The sequence below is a fragment of the Eschrichtius robustus genome, chromosome 3 (assembly GCF_028021215.1).
Source record: "Eschrichtius robustus isolate mEscRob2 chromosome 3, mEscRob2.pri, whole genome shotgun sequence".
NCBI classification, from domain to species: domain Eukaryota; kingdom Metazoa; phylum Chordata; class Mammalia; order Artiodactyla; family Eschrichtiidae; genus Eschrichtius; species Eschrichtius robustus.
Window position 1 is genome coordinate 48,384,551 of NC_090826.1, and position 21,082 is coordinate 48,405,632.

General features: G+C 45.5%; 1 protein-coding gene across 1 annotated transcript in view; it reads right to left on the reverse strand.

The window, feature by feature from the left end:
* Positions 1-20,037, reverse strand: part of C8B (complement C8 beta chain) — a 40,423-nt gene extending 20,386 nt beyond the window's left edge. Inside the window, exons 1-6 of the mRNA XM_068539976.1 lie at positions 19,810-20,037; positions 13,160-13,316; positions 10,054-10,195; positions 7,924-8,065; positions 5,434-5,566; positions 2,693-2,890 (exon numbers count right to left, since the gene is read on the reverse strand). Coding sequence (XP_068396077.1) covers positions 2,693-2,890; positions 5,434-5,566; positions 7,924-8,065; positions 10,054-10,195; positions 13,160-13,316; positions 19,810-19,901 — 864 coding nt within the window. The 5' untranslated portion in view covers positions 19,902-20,037. The remainder of the gene's footprint in view (positions 1-2,692; positions 2,891-5,433; positions 5,567-7,923; positions 8,066-10,053; positions 10,196-13,159; positions 13,317-19,809) is intronic.
* Between the last annotated feature and the right edge of the window lie 1,045 nt (positions 20,038-21,082).

A 21,082-nucleotide genomic window follows, 5' to 3' on the forward strand; every position in this document is an offset into this window, starting at 1 on the left:
CTGCCAGAAATGCTCTTCCCTCCCTTTTCTGCCTGACACACACCTACTTATATTTTAAACTCCTGCTTACCTGTTGCTGCCTATGTGATGCCATCCCTGAATTTCCCTGACACACACTCCATCTCCTGGGATTGCACTGCATGTGGCTCATATTTCCTTTGTAGTATAGACCCTGCTATATTACAACTGATATCAAAAACAGGACTAAGTTATCTGCAAACGTGTTTACCTCTCCTACTAGACTGTGAGCTTGAAGGCAAGAATCATGTTATATTTGTCTCTAGGTCCCAAGTGTCTAGTTTAGTGCCTAGCACGATGTAACCATTCTATAACTGGCTGTTTGAATCAGGGAGGTGGGAGGGAGGGAGGGAGAGAGAGAAGGAGCAAAGGATGGTACCCCTCTCCTTCTCTCCGAACAAGGCAAGTTCCTTTTAATCATCCTGTCCTTCATCACTATATTTTAGTCTTGAGCACCTACCAAGTGCCATCCTGGATCTAAAGATGAAAGAAATAGCCTCTGTCCCCAAGTTGTTCACAGCCGAGAAGATGAAGGAAAATAAGCAGAGACAGTTACAGTCTAGTTCATGCTTACGACTCATTTTCTGCTGGTTGATATTTTGGCAGCAGAGAACTTTCTGAGCCCCTCACCACTCCCTTTTTCTCACATAAATCGCTGTAGACTTTTAATTTCCTCCATGGTCCTCTCAGATTAGTTTGCTACCACATCATGCTCATGTTGCAAACTCTCATCGACCAGAGAATAAATGCACCTCGTTCACTCTGGAATCCAAGATTCTTCAAGTCCACCTGCCCGTCACCTTACTTCACACTCTAATTGTTCCTCTTCCACTAAGTTATGGGCTTTGATCTTCACCTTATGGGCAATAGGGAGCAGCTGATACGACTAGATTAGTATCATAAAAACATTTTTCTGGAAGCACATAAACTTGAAGGGGCAAGTTGGAAGACAGGAGACCCATTAGGAGGGCCGAAGCCAGAGATGAAATGGCCTGGGCTAGTGAAGATGTAATCAGAGTTTGATTAAGAAATACTGGATGGCCAAGACATGGAAACAACCTAAATGTCCATCAACAGACGAATGGATAGAGAAGATGTGGTATATATATACAATGGAATATTACTCAGCCATGAAAAGAATGAAATAACGCCATTTGCAGCAACACGGAGGCAACTAGAGATTATCATACTAAGTGAAGTAAGTCAGACAGAGAAAGACAAATACCATATGACATCACTTATATGTAGAACTTAAAATATGACACAAATGAACTTATCTATGAAACAGAAACAGACTCACAGACACAGAGAACAGACTTGTGGTTGCCAAGGACAGGACAGGGGGAGGGATGGAGTAGGAGTTTGGGGTTAGCAGATGCAAACTATTATGCATAGAATGGATAAACAACAAGGTCCTACCATACAGCATAGGGAACTATATTCAATATCCTGTGATAAACCATAATGGAAAATAACACAAAAAAGAATGTATATATATATGTATACCTGAACCACTTTTCTGTATAGCAGAAGTTAACGCAACATTGTAAATCAACTATACTTCAATTAAAAAAAAAAAACGAAGAAATACTGGAGAGTGAACCTAAGGGATTTGGTGGCCAACAAATGTGGGAATGAAGAGAAAAGAGAGCCAAATATGATTCTGACATTCCTAACCTGGAAAGGCAGAAGGAAAAGAATGTTATTTAACATAAACAGCTTGGGAGGAAGAGCTTGCTTTGGCGTGTCCACAAGGCATCTAAGTAGTGATAACCAGAGAAGTGGGTGGTGTAGGTCTGAGCTTCACAGAAAGGGGAGGAGCGGCGGTGAAGGCTCATGCTTGTCCTGGTAGAGGAGGGGGGCAAACAGAAGAGTCACCTGCGGCAGCTGTAGAGTAAGAAGGGAAGAGGACCACAAATTAAATAGAGAACAGGTGGGGCTATTAGAAACCAGGAAGGAAACTGATAAGGAGGAGAAAGCAAGCAGGAGAAACAGGCATGTGACCCCAACAACACCCCCAAGAAGTTGGAGGTGACCCCAGAAGAGGTCTTGGGTGACAATCTGGAGAGGAATTTCATCTGAATATTTGGAACAGAAGTCAAATTGCTGGGAGTCCAAAAGTCTCCAGAGATGATATAGTCTTGCAAAGCTATGTTCTTCAGCTTAATGAAAACCAAGGGAAAAGCTCATTAGAAAATGAGAGTACACAGAGAACTATATTCAATAACCTATGATAAACCATAACGGAAAAAGAATATAAAAAAAAAGAATGTCTTCATATGTATAAATGAATCACTTTGCCGTACAGCAGAAATTAACACACTGTGAATCAATTATACTTCAATAAAAAAATTAAAACTGAAAAAATAACATTGTAAATCAACTATACTCCAATAAAATTAAAATAGTAAAAAAGAAACAAAAACAAAAACAATGCCATACTAAAAAAAAAAAAAAAAAAAATGAAAGTAAATAATTATAGAAGGCCACCCCTGTCTGGCCTTTCTGAAAAGTAAGTTAATGTAAGGCCAAGGTATTTTTTGCGAAAAGCTTTTTAAGATAGCAAATATAATTGGTTGCCATTACTAGTAGCAATACGGAATACAGACACATCTGTGGGCATGAAAATTCAAATGAATACATAGAAATGGAAGAGCAGCCAAAGGGTACTTACCGTATGAGAGAATCGTTTGGTCCTGCTAATAAAATGTTTGCCGTTACTGCTTGTACTGCTAATGCCAAGTTCAAATATCCCAGGTATTTTAAAACCAAAGCTGAAACTAGACTTGCTAATTGCTGTCCTTGTGACACTATGTTCGAAATCTGAGTATGATTCATATTCTGTCAGTGCAAATTCATATTTGCCTTGGGTCTGAAGGAAGAAAAAAGAAAATGTTCCTTATGTCATTTGACTTACATCAGTTCAATTCAAGTCAACAGATACCCACTGTACTCTTACTATGTTCCAGGTACTAGACTAAGTGCTCCGGACACAAAATACTCAGAGGCGCCCACGTCTCCACCCCCAGGGCTCTTGATCCAGCAGGAGAAACAGATGTGTCCAACACTATGGGCTGATACTCAGAGGTGGGCGCTTGATTTGGATGTCAACTGACAGAAACGCAGGAGAACATTCTGGGCTGTAGGCAGAGACGTGGAGGTGGGCAAGGGCAGGGTGTGGTCCAGAAACTGTAGGGATGCTAGTGCAGCTGTATCAGAAGATACAAGAGTGAGGGGAAGACAAAGGTGCTATGAGAGAGTGTGCTGGCATCCAGATGACGAGGCTCCGGATGACTTGCCAAAATGTGAGCTTAATCCAAGAATGAGCCAACCGAGGAAGCAGCTGAGCATCAGGAAGTTCGGGATGGAATAGTGGTTGGGTTGGGAGGGATGAATTTGGGGTCAGAGAGACAAGCCAATGTGGAGGCCATAAGAGGAGCTCAGTGACAGCTGACGAGGGGCTGGTGAAAGGCAGTGCAGGGGCGATGCGGGGACATGGCAGCTAAGTGCCTCTGAGAACTTAAAGGAGCTGTCAGCTCGAAAATCAGCGCTCGTGGTGCTGCGCACAGGGAACTGCCGAGGGCGCTGCCTCGGTGGCCTCCGAGCGACCAGCCCCAAATCGTCTCCGCCCACACCCCACCGGCTTCTGGATGCTTGCAGTCCTCGTAACGCCTCAGCTTCCGAGGAAGAAAAGCAGGTGTGATTCCGAGCGTGGCGGGGAGTAAGACAACCCAAGGTGGGAGGCACCATTTTCTCGCTGGGTAACCCTGGACACTGGCCTTAACCTCTCTATGCCCCGGTTTCTTCATGTGTAAAATGGATATGATAACGGGTCCTTCATTGGGCTTGTTCTGAGGGTTGAGTTTATGTGAGTAAAACACTGTACAGTGCCTGGCACGGGGCCCAAAACACAGCTATGGAGAGAGGAAGCTCTATATCCTGCCTGGGCCAGGAGCTGTTTTTACCAGGAGGATAAACGGCTACTCTGAGATCCTCCCTTGAAAGTGGAGGCCACAGGGATGGAGCTGGACACCACGGGGGAGGGTGTGTTTGTCCCAAGGCTCATTTTGTCTTTTTTCAGCCAATAACTATGTGTGGGAGGAGGGGCGCAGGAAGGGAGAGGGAGGAGGGGTAGCGGTCTAACCTTCAGGACCGCACAATTTTAGACATGAAAACTACCATCCACGTCATGCAGTCCAGCCCCTCATTTTACAGATGAGGAAACCGAGGCACAGAGCAGAGCAGGGACTTAGCCTAAAGTACAACTGGGACCTGTGACAGAGCCAGGCCTGGCACCCAGGTCTCTCCCTCAGTTCTCAGGTGTGTGTGTCACACTGTAACACAGTCTATTCTAAACCCTACTTCCTGTGAGATTGCTTTTAAGTCTGTTTGTTAATAACACAGGCTTATCTTGGTAGAGCATTTTATAACTTTAAAAAATGCTTAGAACAATGCCTGGTCGTAATAGGCAAGGACTTGATAATAACAAGAGTTAACACTTCCTGTCATCTGGCTGTCTCTGGATGCTAGGATTCTTGCATGTCTGTCATGATGATTCTAGTATCACCTGGCATCTGAGACATCTATCTCTTTGCCACTCAACTGACTATGTTTATTCAAACCATTGACTCGTGATTCCAGTCACGAGGTTAAGTCGCTTGTGTCACTTCCTACCCCACTGACCATTTGCTTTTCCATCACTGATATAATTCTTTGTTTGTAATGTCTATATAAACTCTGGAAGTCTAGGTAGGGTGTCCCAGTTGTCATACCAATGTTTATATATGAAAGTCTGTGAAATTTTCCAAAGGCAAAATAAAGAATGGCCCTACAGTGTCTGTATTTGCTTTTGGTACAAATATGAAACTGAAGCTACCAGTTTTCTCTATCTATGGCTATAAATAAAAAACAAAAATAGCCTTTTTTTCATCCAAAAACAAGAGAAGAGTTAGCACTTCCTGAGACTCACCAATTAAACCAGGTATTGTGTGTGCTAAGCATTTACGCTCACTAATCACCTCACTAATCCTCTGCGTGCAGGTAGAACCTTTATAACTCCCATTTTAAAGACAGGAAAACGAAGGCGCAGAGCCTTTAAGACGACATAGATGGTAGGTTGCAAAGGCATCTGTGAGACTCCAAATCCTAAGTTATGCTTGTCTCTTCACGGGAGCTTTTGTTATTACTGTTAGTATGATTATGGCTACTACATCTCTGTACTGCCTTTACTATACATGGCATGTCAGCCTCACCGCTGTGTCCAGAGGAAGGGACCACCCATTTTACGTATGAAGAATTGAAGCTCAGAGAGAAAAAGCGATGCATCAGCGCTCGCCCAGGTCTGGATCCATGCTACTGGCTGCTCTGCCAGTGTCCCTGCCATGGCCCTGCGGTGGTTTCCTGGCTGGCACATACCTGTGGGGTGAAGCTTTCCACATTGTATGGCTTCCGAAACCTCGTGTTGAGTATGTAATGGGGAGAGCACGCACCGGCGTAGTACCTGTGATCGAGAACTGGGCCCTCCAAGTTGTTTGTGAACAAATTTATCCTGCAGGGAAGGGGCGGAGAAGGGTAAGAGGTGAGGGTGTAATCCCAACTGGTAGACCTACTAAAGGACAGCCAAATTCCTTGGTACAGCACTCAAGGCCCTCCATGTCTGGATGAAACCAGCTTTCCGGCATCATCTCTGGACACTCCCAGCCACAGTCGCAAAGCCAGTCCCTCACTACTTGGGGGTGTTCTTCCTCCAGTCTGCTTTGCTCCTCTTCTGTGTAAGAGCTGTTCCCTATGCCTAAATGCCCTTCCAGCCATTCACTGTTTTATCTCTTACTTCTCTTTCAAGAATGGGTTCCGTCGTTGTCTGTTGTGGGCAGACTTCACTGACCCTTGTACCAAGCTGCGTGCATTAGAGGTCCTCATTAGACCCCGTGCTTGACCCATTTGTGTATTTATTGTTCTGCACCTAGTGCAGTTGCCTTCTAAGAATGGTCTAGCATGGTAGGCAAGAACATGGACTCTGCAGCCAGATGCCTGGGGTCAAATTCCTGCTCTGCCACGTACGAGTTATGTGACCTTGGGTACACCAGTTAACCTCTCTGTACCTCAGTCTCCTCCTTCGTAAAATGGGAACAAAGAAAATCTTATCTCTTGGAGTGGTTGTGAGGATTCCACGTGTCCATATTTGTTAAGTGCTTAGAACACTACTTGGTCTGTGATAAAGGCTTGTTATTATTTATGTGTCTGTTGTCTCCCCTAGATTCTGTGCTCCTTGGGGATGGTGGTTTTCTTCTTAATTTCTGTATGACCCCCAGCACAAGACACTAAATTAATTCCCATTTACTGAGGGTCTAACTGGAAACAGACACAGTCACAGATGGCTCAGGGCATCACCTTACTCAATGTCCCTGAAGCCCTGGATGCCTACCACGCTAGACCATTCTTGGAAGTCTGCTTTGACTACTACTGACAGCCATTTTTTTGTTCAAAGGAGCTCTGTCTCCTTTTAGCTTCTGCCTGTTGGCCTGTTCTGCTCTACCGGAATTGTCTCAGGCTCTCTTTCCTGTGACAGAGTTTCATGTAGCATAATAATGTATATTCATTTATTTTTTTTTAATACTGTAATAATTACACATATTGGCTTATTGAATCCATGGGTATTATTATTATACCCATTTAACAGATGGGGAAAGTGAGGCACAGAGAGGGCAACCGAACTGCCCGGCAGCTGGCAGGGCCAGGACTCAAAGTCTGAGTGTCTTAAGTCAAGAGCAGAGTCTGCTTTCTTCCCGCCACACCCATACCAGCTGCCTCTCGTGTATTAGTTTATTACCATGGCATTAGCTTATGCATCCCTCACAGATTGGAAAGAAGGGTATTACTAACTTCTATCTACAAATGACAAAACTAAGGCACCGCACAGACAAGTGCCTCAGCCAGGGTCCCGTGGCCTGTGAGCCGTATTTCTGCCCCTCCTGCAGGGTCCAGTCAGCCTCTGCTACTGGCTCTGAATGTCCGCTCTGTCACCCTCTTTGCCGTGTGACTTCTGAGAACTCTCTTAACTTTCCAGGCCTCAGTTTCCTTATCGAGGAGATGGGGCTCATAATCACTAGTTTCTAAGGTGGTCCTGGGAGGAGGTTTTCCCCACATGAGGCGTCTGTATCTCTAATGACAACCTTTCAGGACGGAGGTCTGACGTTCATTTAGGAAGAGGGAGAACCCCATCCAGGGCCGCTCTGCTCCCCACACTGCGTCACACACGCTGATCTGTGAGGCGTCTGAAGGGAGGCCCTCCTCTTCCCCTGGAGGCGGAGAGGCTGCAGAGCGCAGCAGGAAAGGAGGGTGAGCGCCAGGCCAGTCTGGTCCCTTCCGACCCCTCACCTCCCCAGAGGATTTAACCAACTCAGAGGCCTCCAGACTGGCTGCACACAGAGCGGCTGCAGAGCCATGCTGGAAAGGCACTCCCTCCTTCACTGGCTAATTACTTAGCAGCTTCTCCTCTGGGCCAGCCCCTCTGCTGGGGCTTCAGGATAGGGAAACAGATAAACCTCCCTCGCAGCTGTCAAGGGGATTCAAAGGTAATGCTTAGAAAGTACCTAACACAGTCACAGAGCACGTGTCAAATAACCCTTCCCCCAGCCCTCGCGTGGAGCCTCCGTGGCCCCAACACACAGCTCTGCCCTCGGCGCTCCCTCCCCGCAGCCGCGTAGGTCCATCTCTCCGTGGGAGGTGCTCCCGGAGGCCCTGGGTCTGTCCTCAGGGAGCAGCCGCAAGCATCCGCTTACACCCCTGCCTTTTTCAGAAAGGGAAAAAGGAGCCACTCTGTGTACAGGTCCCTCACTGTCTCTTCTCCAGAATCACACTTAACTGTGTGCCCTTCCAGCTCCACGACAGAAGGCGGTAACTTACCCACTGGCCAGGCTGCCAATGGCCCAGTACTGGTCCATTTCCTGCTGACATTTTTTATAAATCCTTCTGCAGTTCCCCTCATCTGACTGGTCTCCACAGTCATTATCCCCGTTGCAAAGAAGTCTGCGGTTCACACACCTCCCTGGGATGGAGAAAAGGGGGTTACCCACGGTCCGAGGCCGGTAAGAGGGGGACTCACAAGGTTTGAGACCCACTGTGGGCCGGACACTTTGCTGCGCCTTTACTGCTCTGTTTGCATTAGTCCTCATGTATCGGGGTGGGTGGGTAATGGAATTCACAGTTTATCCCCCACAAAGAAGCCAGTGTTACATTTCTGAAAGTACTTCAGGGCAGATCTGCTAGGCAGGGGTCGAGTGGCCAGACAGGAAGGAAGGCTGGACTCCTCTGCTTGGCACTGGTGAGAGGTGGTGGGTTCTGTGGGTCCTGTAATAATACTAATCGTGGGACCTTCCAAATGTTACCTGACCACCCCCCCCCACCTCAATTTACTCATCTGTAAAATAGAGACGCCATCATACCTACCCCCTAGGGTTGCTGGGGATTTAAATGAATGAAACAGTACTGGCTCATGGTAAGTGCTGGATATTTGTTGTTATTACTATTATTAGTGTTTTGATGGTCCAAATGCACATTGCTGGTAAGTACTGACAGGAGGATTGGAACCTATAGCTTTCTTATCACAAACTCTCCCCACTAAACCACACTGCCTTCAACACCAGAGCCATTCGGACTACTTTTAGATGATAAAATTATTTGGACTGTATGTTTAAAATTATTTGCCTCCTTGAAACTCTTTTCCCCATTGACTTGACTTCCTTTCTTATTTGTATATTCTTGGGGGATAAAGCCCATAAGACAGGTAACCTTTTTTCCTCAGATGTGTCTGGTCATTTTTAACCAATGTTTTGGGGTATTAAAGGCAGAAGAGTAACAATCTGGTTTTCATATGTTCCTTACAAGGCATTTAAACTAAAGCCCGCCCAAATAACCATTATGGCTTTGGTCAGAATCATGGAACACTGGTCATAATGAGTCCATGGACACCCTGTAAAAAGTCTTTCAGATTTATTGGATGGAGTTTCGCATTTGCAATAAGCCCTAGAAATTGCTCTAAGAATCACTAATTCTTCCTGAAAAGATCCCTAAGCACAGTCTACATGGTTACAGAGAATGTAGAGAGTTGCAACTCCCATCTAGATAATTTGGGTCAAAATACTCTTATTTTTGCTGGAGCCTTGGAGAAACAGGCATATGTTTGCCTGAATGAGCTAGAGGAATGAACTGAAAAGACAAGTGTTTACTTAGCTCTGCCGCTGATGATTATTCATTTGTGTGCTCCTTCCTTCCTTCCTTCCCTCTGTCTGCCCCTTCATCTGTCTTTTTTTTTTCCCCCTTGCTTCCTTTAATCAAAAATGTTTTACTGACTATCTCATGGGTTAAGGGTTATGTCGTACTTGGTGATACAGAAATGCAGGGACTATCTCACCAAAGAGCTTTCAGAGATAAATGATGCTACCCACCCTATTTAACTGCTGCAGGTGGCTTTGCTACATCGTATTTAGCCTCAAACCTCTGAGAAAGCCAGCAGAACTCACGGTCTGCAAAGAGCTTTCACATCCATTGTGTCACTTGACGCTTATAGCAAACTTGTAAGGTATTAACATCACTTCTTATTTTCTGTTTGGAGAACCAACATGTGATAAGGTTAAGTGGCTTCTCTAAATTACAAAGTCAAAGTAATATTTAACTCGGGATTTCTGATTCTAGCACACATAATTTTGGTGTCCTTGATGTCAGTGAATGTAATTTGAATTCCCCAATTCCTAATTGTACCTCCTCCACTTACCTGCTATATGCTCTTGGGTGAGTAACTTCTCCAAGTCTCAATTTCTCAATTTGTAAAATGGGGGTAATATTAACACCTACCTACATGGTAGGGTTGTTTTTATGAAATAATACGTGGAAAAAGAGGTCAAGGAGGACAAGGAGGCCTCCTGACCTGACACATGACCCTGACCTTGAGCACTAGGCAATGGCCAGCCCTCCCATCATCATGTGCCATTGGCTCACTTGATAGCTTTCCCCTCCCACTCCTGTGTCCCTTTATACCTGTCTGCGCACACACAAAGCCTTCACATCGCACTTGACTTCTGCACGGTCTGTTGGAAACACAGTCTTCAACTTCCTTGTCAGAGAAGCTGCACGGCTCCCCATGGAACTGAGAGGGCTGGAGCAAGTAGGCATGTCTGTACTGTAGCAGAGAGGAGCAAGGTGAACCAAGGGCAGAGCCTTGGAGACCTGGGGAGCTAAGGGGTACACTTAAGGATCTATATTGCCATTGGCTGGTTGTCTATTTCAAATAGACTTGGAGCCCTCTGAGGGCAGGGACCTTATCTTCAATTTCTGCATCCACAGTGATCAGTAAAGATTTGCTAAATGTGAGGAAAGCGTGGGCTTTGGAGTCAAAGGTAGTAAGTGCATTGATGCAGCCAGTTCAGTCTTTCAGCTTGATTAATCCAATGGGTTGATTCAAGTATTCTCATTTACTAAGTAGCTTATAACGCAAAAGCATGCACTTTGGAGCCACTGACTCTGATACTTTCTAGTTATGTGATATCAGGTAAGTTACTGAAGCATTGTGATCTCAATTTACTAATCTATAAAATGGGGATAATGAATTACCTACATGTACAGTTATGGAGTTTCAATTATGAGATATATATGAAACCTCATGTTGTCTGGTACACAGTAGGCACTCAATTGCTTATGCTTATTTTTCTTTTTAATTATTAATAATTTTTAGCAGTCAATATTTCTCTATCTCTAGATTGTTTATTCCAGAAATACTGATTGGATTTCCAAAATTTTGATTGAGCCACCCAATGTTGAAAAAGGTAGGTGCTATTTATGCTTGTCTGTTTTTGATCATAATCATGCCCTCTGGGCTGCCCTCGAGGAGGCTGCAGATGGTGGTGGTGGTGATGATGGTCAACACCAGGCAGTGACAACACAGTGCGACGGGTGCCATGACAGGGGCAGTACAGAGTGCTCTGTAAACGCGGAGGGGAATCCGCAGTGCAGCCTTAGGAGACGGGGAAGCGACATCTAAGCTGAGCCCCAGAGGATGAGTAGACATGTCAGGCAAACATGGAGAGCTGGCTGAGGAGGGGAGAGAAGGGCAATCTGGGTGGAGGGAACTGCTGTGCCAAAGCTGAGAGACTAGAGAGTATGCAGCTTGTTCCAGGAAAACAAGAAGAAATCCATCACAGCTGGAGTGAAGAGTGAAGGAGGGAGAGTGGTACGAGATGGAGGGAGACATAGCCAGGAGCAGGTGAGGCAGGGCCTCCCGGGCCTCAGGAAGGCTGGATTTAGTACTTCATTACGGGGAAATGAGAAACCACTGCAGAGGAAGGAAATGATCAGATTTGAGTGGCGTCCAAATGCTAGCTGCAGTCAAGATTTTGGTACCACCAAAGGGGGCAAACCAGGATAGCAGCCCCTTTACAGACTGACATGTTAACCAGCCACAGTTATTACGTGCATGGTATCCAGAAATCTAGAAAAGAAACATAGACAACCATCCACCCATGCTCCTTTGCTTTCCCAGAGTCTTTCTTCCTGGAAGGCAGAGGCTGGCAGGACAGCGATAAGGTCTGCAAAGAAGATGCTAGAAGACTAGCCCCAGGCACCAGAGACAAAATGGGTTTGAGGAGTGTGGAGATGACAGAGGAAAGACATCTCCCAATTCCAGTCGAAAGGTTTTGATGAACTCCCAGCCACTGACCCGGCAGACAGCAGTGATGTCCACTGAGGGACCATGTGTAGCAAAGTCTGAGCGCAGAGCTCTGTCTGGCTGAGTGAGTGGATGGATGGACGGCTCATGCTGGGTCTTCCTGGTTTATGATGCAGATGAAGCAATTATCCAGATAACTGGATCAATGTTGATCACATCAGCAGTAATGCCTACTTTGGGAACTGAATGAGCCTGCCTGGCTCTCCACATTGATCCAATTAAGCGTGCAACTGTCCTGGGCCTACTTCCACAGCCTCTTTAGAGTCCTAGCCCACGGCTGGTTCAGTTTCCCAAGGAGCCGGGGAAATGAGAACCGTTCTCTTTTCTCTGACACATATCCTGCTCTTAGAGCTGGCTCCTGGGTCAGCCCTCCTGTGACAAGGAAGATCGAAGAACAAATACTGCAGAGGCTGTGTGTTTTGACTTGTAGAATGCTAGACAAGGAGGCCAGTGGCCTGAGTTCAAGGTCTGTTTTTGCTACTGGGTGAACCCAAGAAATCACTTACCTGCTCTGGGTCTCTATTTATCTATCTGCCTAACAGAAAGTGTAACAATTATCCTCCCTTCCTTATAGAGATGTCAAGAAATATGATGAGATCAAACAACACATGTTTACGGAGCACCACTTACATGCCAGACATTGGCCTATACACTGAAGATACAGTATTGAATAAGTTTTTAAGCGCTCACCATTTAATGGAAAGACCAATAATAAAAGAAAAGTAAGTGATAAGTGTTAGGATAGAGGAGGAATAAGGAGCTATTGTACTTCATAAAAGGGTATCTATCTAAGGGCAAGGGGGGCTGAGAAGTCAGGGAAAGCTTCTCAAAAGAGGCGGCCGCTAAGCAGTTTCAAATCATGAGTAGGTGTTAGCTGGTGAAGGAGGTGGAAAGGTCACTCCAGCCTAAGAAAGCAGCATGAATAAAGGAACAGACAGTGTGAAATGGTCAGAAAAATACACGTGTTCTGTGTGCTGGCATGGGGGATGTTCTACAGAGACGTAGGCCCGGTCTAAGGCATGGGGGGGCCTTGAATACCATGAGTCTGGACTTGATCCTAAGGGCCATGCATAGACTTTGGATGTCCAAGCTGGGGAAAGGCTGGCCAGACTTTCATTTTCAATAGCTCCCCTGGTTGCACCATGAAAGATGGATTGAAAGAGCAAGGTTGGAGGTAGGAAGTCTAATTAAGAAGCTGCTAATGGGAGCAAGGACAGATATGCTTGGCAAAAATCTGAAAGATCAAAGAAAGGATCTGATTGCTCCTTAGAAACTCAGAGGAATAAAATCCATTAATTAAATCAGCCAACATTTACCCAGGTCCTACTATGATGCAGGCACTGTCAGTAATGCCTCAGCCGATCTTGCTGAGGATTAGGGCTCCTGGAAGCCTAGAGGTCTCCCAAAGGCCTGGGTACCTACCCTTTTCTTCTGACAGGGATCACATATGGTCCAGGAGGACCAGCTGGACAGTTCGCAATCAATAGGCACTGAGGTGGCATCCACACTCCGCGTCTGTCTCGTCTTGGCAAGGCTCTCGTTGACTGCATTTGACTCAAGAGAGGGTGGCCTTTCACCCCTAAAAGGTCATCATAGAGAAGAGAGTCAAGTATCAGAAGGGAATTAAATATACATCCAACCACCTGTCTGTCCATGCAATAAATATATATTTGCTCATTTGTGCAAGGCTATTCCATTATCAGTCATGTATAGGTTAATTCATTCAACAAGTATTTATTGAACCCCCAGTTACTGCCTGACCTTATGGCCAGCTAGGGTCAAAAGAGTGCGGAACTCTGGTCAGCTGGATCATCTTGGTCTGGTTTTTCAACCTCTGTGAGCTTGCCTTTTCTCACCTATATAATGAGAGAATCATACCTAGCTCATTAGGCTATTTGTAGGATTAAATAAGAAAGTATACGTGAAAGCACTTTATAAACTCTAAAGTGCTTTAGATATGCAGGGATTACAACCACAGCCTGATGTATGACCTCCAGCAATACCCTCCCCGTCTTGGGGGGCCTCTGTTTTATCCCCTGGAAAATGAGAAGTTTGGACCAGGTGGTCTTTAAGTTGCCCTCTCACATTGTGAGTCTATGAAACTTTTTCTGAGAACAAACCATGTGCAGGATACTATGCTAAAGAGGACACAGAGAATTGTAAGACACGGGTTTTGCCTTCTGGAACTCACAGTTTCGCTTAGGATAGGAAAAGAGAAACATGCCTCACGCCTTAGCTCTTCCGGACTTTATCCGGTAGGCAAGCTTTTTAGGCATGCAGGCGCCACGGTCAGAGCTGAGCTTTAGGACATCACTGTGGCTGCAGTACGGAGGCTGGATGGAGGTGGGAAGGGCCCTGAGGCAGGAAAAGCAGGTAGGAGGCTCGAGCAGTGGTACCAACGAGTGATGTGAGCTTGCACCATTGCAGCATCCAGGGGAGAGAGAATGGGGAAGACAGACTCACTAGATGATTCTCAGGTGGAATGGATAGAGTGATGGGTAATAGGATGGGGGTGGTGTGGGTCAGAGAGAGGCACAGGTTTAGGTTGATGCTGGTTTCTAGTTTGAGTGGCTGGGTGCGTGGGGAACTCAGGAGCAAAGGAATTTGTCGAGGATGATGGAGTTGGGACAAGCGGAGTTCCAGGTGTCTGTGGAACACCTACGTAGTAGAGTCATTTGATAAATAGTTCCTACATAGTTTTGGAACTCAGGAGAGGGATTTGTACTCGGGATACAGATCTGATCATGAAAAGCTTTGGGAGAGGATAAGACTGTTCTTGAGAGACGCCGGCCAAGGACAAGGCCGTTGGCAACATAAGCACAACCAGCTGACAAGGAGAGACTGGTGTCTGCCAGGCCAGGGCGAGGACAGTACGTAGAGGTGGGTAGGGGAGGGGGTGAGGCCAGTAGGGGGGGATGGGAGAGGCGGACGGTGTCACGTCTGCAGAGCAGTCAAGCAATATGAGATCTGAAATCTGTCTAGAAGGTAAGGCAACACTTTTTGTTGAGTTCCTGGCACCCTTGGGACATCGAGTAAAAGAGGGAATGAATGGGCACGTTATTTAATCTGCCTAGGCCTCTGGTTTCCCCATGTGTAATACGATGGGTATATTATGGTTTCTATTTTTCTTGCATCTGAAAGAATGTATAACACTGCAAGATTCTTTGTAATTTGTGTTTCTTTTCAAGGTAAAAAGGGACAAGAGAAGAGAAAGAGGATTAAGATTTGTTGAGCGCCCAGGACGTGTCAGATCCTGCCTGAGATGTTTCACCCATGCCATCTCATCTAATCCTGACAGCAATGCTAGCAGGCAGCAGCCCTCCAGAGAGATGAGGGAAATGGCCGAGAGCCATGCAGCTGGTATGTGGTCATGCTGGGGTCTGAGCCGAGGTCTGCTCAACTCTAAGTCTCTGTTAGGTCCATTTCTCTACGCTGCCCGTAGGGGAGCCAGGCCAGCATCCACTCTGCCAGTCCCCTCCACCTCCATGCAAGGCCTCTTGCATCCCTGTGTCCAAGATTCAGTCATTGGGCAGAGCATCACATAGTTTCCACCGTCTCAAAATTTTAACGTATCACTCCAGACAAGGTCACTAACAATACATTCTCACTTGGCAAGAGTCCTGAAAAGAGGATAATATTAACTACAGTGAAATCTATCTCCATGACCACCCCAGAGACCAGCAAAAATCAATTGCCTAGTAAAGCTGGATCTTTAATGAAAGGTCAAAGACTAGTGGGAACCACAGATGGAGTCTTTAAAATGGTTACTTGAGGTAGAATGCTGCCCAGCATTGGCGGGGGGTGGGGGGGTGGGGGGGGGCTTCAGAATGTGCTCTCATCTACTAATCTGCCCAGCTTTGACAAAACAATATTGTCTGTGATTTGTCTTCTCCTGAGTAGGTATTTGACAGCTCTGCAGGGTATCCTCTTTCTGTTGCCACTAAGAAATAGTTACATTGTCTTTTTAGCAACTTTCCACCCAATTCAGGCCACAGTGGAGACTGAGTAGATAAGTAATGTGCACACACGCTATTAAGAATCACAATTATTTTCCCCTCTGAGACGTGAAAGCCTGTTAATGGGCAAGATGATCACTTACAGAAGGAACTTGGTAAAAAGCGGTTACAACCACCAGATCTCTTTTCATTATGGAGGTGGCAGTACAATGAAGTAATCAGCTGAATAAACAGCATGTTTGTAAATTACATTGGATAAATGTGTGTGGTTTATTAGTACTATCAAATGCAAATCTGAAAGCAAGGCTAGCATTAAATTGCATCTTTAATTCCTGGGACTAGCATGGACCCAAGAGAGGACAGGGGCAGTCAGGACCTCTATGTATGGTTATTATAACACGTGCCTTCACACTGTGAATTTACAGAGATGAACCAGATGGACGTTCCAACCAACTGCCTTGACTTCTGTCATTCAAGATCCTCTGTGTATTTTTAATGTTGAAAAATTAAACATGCCCAGAGAAGTACAGAAAACAAAATAATAAATACTCAGGTATTCACAACACAGGATTGGCAATTGTTAACACTTTGGTACACTTCCTTCAAGTCTTTTTTTTTTTAAATAAAAAATAACCTTATAAATTTGACATCTGTGGTTTACACCAGCCCCAGTTCACTTTCCTCTCTTCTTCAGAGGATACTACTGTCATGAATTTGGAGTATATCCTTCCAGCTTTTAAAATGTTTACATACATACATATAGACACAATACACAGCGTTGCTTTTGTGAGCTGCACTCATACTGGACATAGTATTCTAAAACTTGCTTTTGTCAATCAACATTGTATTTCTGGCCTATCCATGTTGATTCACAAAGAGGTCTTGTTCCTTTCTTTTATCTACATGTTCCATCTTAAGACATACACTGCATTCAACTTATTCTTTTCCTTTTTGAAGGATGTTTATTTTTTTCATGTTTTGCAATTGCAAACAATGCTACAGCAAACACCCTTCTACAAGTCCTTGGAACGTATCCTCTACGTAAGGACTGGCAAGGAGGTACCTGCCATTCCTCGAGGTGCATGGGATGCAGCTGCCCGCAGAAGGACATATTTCACTTGGTCCCTGTCTCCTACTCTCTTTCTAACAGGAGTCTCTGATCAAAATAAAGATGGATCCATCGCGTACGGCAGGATTAGGTCAGCAGTAAATTGCGAGCCATAAGCTTACCTAGACGGGGTGCATCAATATATTTTGGCTTTCTGTAGAAATGCCCTGACACAACAACTTTCTTGTCACACACAATTTGTTAGGCAGCTGCATCCTTTGCAAATAGCATCCTTCCTCTTTGCTGGAAGGGGCAGCTTCTGGGTGGTGGATTTTCAATTTCTCTTCTCTGTGTCATTTGCTATTGTAGACATGAAATTTAAAGCAAACTCTCAAGGCAGCAAATGTGTGGTCCAGAGACAGAGAAATGGCCTGGGAGTCCAGCAAGTCAGATCCACAGTGCAGGTGGAGAAGAGATAATGCCTTAGCAAGAGGCAGAAAGATACAGGGACATACAGGGGCTCTGGAACCAGAAAAAAACAGATATGAATCCATATTCTGTTATATTGATATACTAAGTGAGGAGCCTAGAGATAGTTATCTCTCCAAATCTCAGTTTCCCTCTCTGTAAACTATAAACAATAGCACTTATCTCAAATAGCTTTGAGAATTAGACTTAATATACCTAAGTGCCTGGCACAGAGTGGCAATAAGCAAACATAAGTTTTAAGATGACATAATGAGTATTTCATTTGACTTGATTACAAGAGTAACTAAAAACAGAAACCTTTCTTAGCTGGTACAAAGGAGTTCTCAGCATTTCCTGTTGCAGAACTGAAGGCTATTCCTCCACTTCGTGTATGGAATTCAAACACATGCCACGTTCAAGACTGCTCCATGGAATCGTGGGTAGAGGCCAGAGCACTAAACCTGGATTCAGGTAAGGGTTTGAGACTCATGCGATGTGAATGAATCTCTTCTCTTCTCTGAGGACCCGTTTGCTCTTCTACACAGTGAGTAAGGATAACACCCCATCTCATGACATTGCTGGATGATTAAGCAAGGTTTCCCAGCCTGTTGTCTATACTCACCCACTCACTTCTCCACTTCCTACCTCTGGGTGAACTTCCTAATATATAAATCTGACTGTGTCGATTGATCCTTTCTTAAAACCCTTCCATGGCTCCCCATTGCCTAGAGGATAAGGTTCAAGCTCCTTAGCTTGTATGGGCACCACCCCCCCTCCCCAGCTCCACCCAAGATCTGACTCCTGCTGACTCTTCCTTGGTCCCATCTCTGGCAGCTCCCCACTTTGACCTGTGCTCGAGGCTTACTGAAGCAGATGTGTGGCTTCAGGAACAAGCCAGGCTCTCTCATCTCCATGCCCTTGTCTATGCCGCTTCCTCTGCCTGGAGCACCCTTCACCTCCTTGGCCATTTGGCAAATACCTATTCCTATGTAAAGATTCAGCTCAAGCATCCTCTCTTCCAGAAGCCTTGCCAGACTCCATCTCCGGTAAGGCCAATCACTCGCTCCCCTGTTTCCCACCTGCCCCTGTGCTATTTATTGCAACAGCACACATAATATGTGCTCACATGTTGGTTTTCTCCATGAGAACATGAGCCCTTTGTGTGCTATTCACTTCTGTAGCCTCAGAGCCTGACAAGGGGCCTCACATAGGGGTCCATATGTAGGGTGGCTATGATCCCTTTAAACCCTCCATTCCAGACACATTTCCTTGGATCCTGATGGACACATAGGACACACAAGGAAGGCCTTGGCTTCTTTGTTCTTCTCAGGGCCAAGTTGAGAGTCTTGATAATCATAATACCTATTATTCATTGAGTGCCCAATGGGTAGCAAACACTCATCACCCTAGTCTCGGGGTGGTGCCCAGTGGGGGCTGAGTCCTCAGCAGAGCTGACACCAGGGTGGGTGTACCATGGGTACCAGGTTCTCCTCCCATGGGAGACTGTGCGCACATAGCTCTTATGGGATGAGTAAGAGGGATGGCATTAACAGTCCTTCCTCCCACGGGATGGCTCACAAGGAGCCTAGGACAGCTGACAGCTTTACCCTCTGATGGTAGCGGCTTCTCCTGTACCAGAAGGAGCCCCCAATTGCCATGTCACTGGTGCTTCTTTCAGTGGAGCCCAAGTTTGAACTTTCACTCAGATTAAGTTTGAGCTTTCCACTCAGATTTTTTTTTTTATATATAAATTTATTTATTTATTTTTGGCTGTGTTGGGTCTTCGTTTCTGTGCGAGGGCTTTCTCCAGTTGCGGCGAGTGGGGGCCACTCTTCATCGCGGTGCGCGGGCCTCTCACTATCGCGGTCTCTCCCGTTGCGGAGCACAGGCTCCAGACGCGCAGGCTCAGCAGTTGTGGCTCACGGGCTTAGTTGCTCCGCGGCATGTGGGATCCTCCCAGACCAGGGCCCGAACCCGTGTCCCCTGCACCGGCAGGCAGACTCTCAACCACTGCGCCACCAGGGAAGCCCCCAGATATTTTTTTTTTTAGCCTGTTTTGCACCCTATTAACAAATACCAAAAAAATTATGAAATAAATTAGCTAGCATTTAACTGCTGCGAACATCTGGAATGTGTGTGTGTATGTGTGAGAAAGAGAGAGGGAGAGCGAGAGTGAGAGCGAGAGAGAGAGAGAGAGAGTGCGAGACCCTGAGAACAAAGCGTTTAGGCTGATGAGCAGGTAGGTAGGTCACTCTCATGTTAAAATCACTGTTATGAATTGGCTTTTTTCCCCCATACGTAACAACCCTTTTGCATAAAGAATCATGCCAAGGCTTTGTTCAGAATACAAAACAAGTATTCTCAGCATGACAAAATACATTTAAACACGTCAGTTTCCTACAAGAACTTTTGTTGAAGTCGGTCGCTGGGCTCCACAACAATCTGAAGAGTTGTTGATATTATTTTATCAGACGCATGCAAATTGCTTCAGGAGATGTTCCTTATTTAATAGGCATGTGACAAGGAGAGGGTCACTATGATGTGGCTTTATATTCCCCGTCATATTATTGATCAGGGAGTCATTCGGAACCGTCACTTACCTGGAACCCGGCAAACTGAGACATGCCAGGGCAGCACAGAGAAGAAACAGCTCTGCCGGTTCCCTGCAAGCCCACACCCTGGATGTCTTCATCTTCTCTATGCGACAGGAGATCTGACTGAGGCTCCTGGATCCATGAAGAGCCTGCACAGGGAGTGCTACTGTCAGCTTCTGTCCCCAGAGAGCAAACAGTTGGGCAAAGTAAACAGAAAGCCACCAGTAACCAGAAATGCCTTAGACTTTGCACGGACAGAAGACTTATCTGTGACTCCAGAAACCAATGAGAATGATGGAAAAATATGCTGCAGCTTGGTTTTTATTCATGTATAACAGACTCTGGGGTAAGCAGCTGAGAGGACAGACGGTTAGTGAGGCAATAAGTACTGGGTTCCAGGTCCGGACTGCCTGGGTTCAAATCCTTTCTCTGCCACAGCTTTGGGACCTTGGGCAAGTCACTTTACTTCTATGCCTCAGTTTCCTCACTTGGAAAGTGGTGAGGATCAAATAAGTGCATACAAATAAAGTGCTTAGAACAGCCCCGTGCTGGGCACTCAGACATGTGAGCTATTGTTACTAAGTAAATACAGGGTGTGGAGTCAGACAGGCCAGGCTTTGAATTCCAGTTTGCCTCTTTCTAGCTACGTGATTTTGAGCAAGTCAGTAAGAGGCTGTAGAGCTTTACAGCCCATCTACCTGAGTTCAAATTCTCTCTGTATCTTTCACCAGCTGTGGACCCAGGGCAAATTATTAACCTCTCTGGGCCCAAATTTCTTCATCTACACAACAGGGATAATAATAGTACCCACCTCACAGGACTGTGGTGAATATTAGATAAATTGAAATATTTAAAGCACTTTGAACAGTGCTGGCACATACTATGTTCTCTCTCTATAAGTGAGATGACATTTTTTTTTTTTGAGCTGACATTTTTATTGACTCTCTTTGATTCTGTTTCCTCATATGTATATAAACTGGGAGGGCTCTGCCTACCTATCACTTAGGGTCAGGAGGGTTCAGATGAGATGCTAAGTGCGAAAATGTTTCACAAATAGGCATTATAAAAATGATAACTGTATGAGGCTAATTAACCAAATACGTGTTGTTCTTATTGTATAACTTTGGTAGGACTTTATTATATTTAGGGAGAAATAGATGGCTGCCCTGACCTTGTTGGGAAGTGAAGTATAGTATACGATTGGTATCAGATTTAACTTTTGTCTCCAGTATTTGCTGATAACCCTGAGAGCCACGGTGACAGTAGCACATGGAAAAAA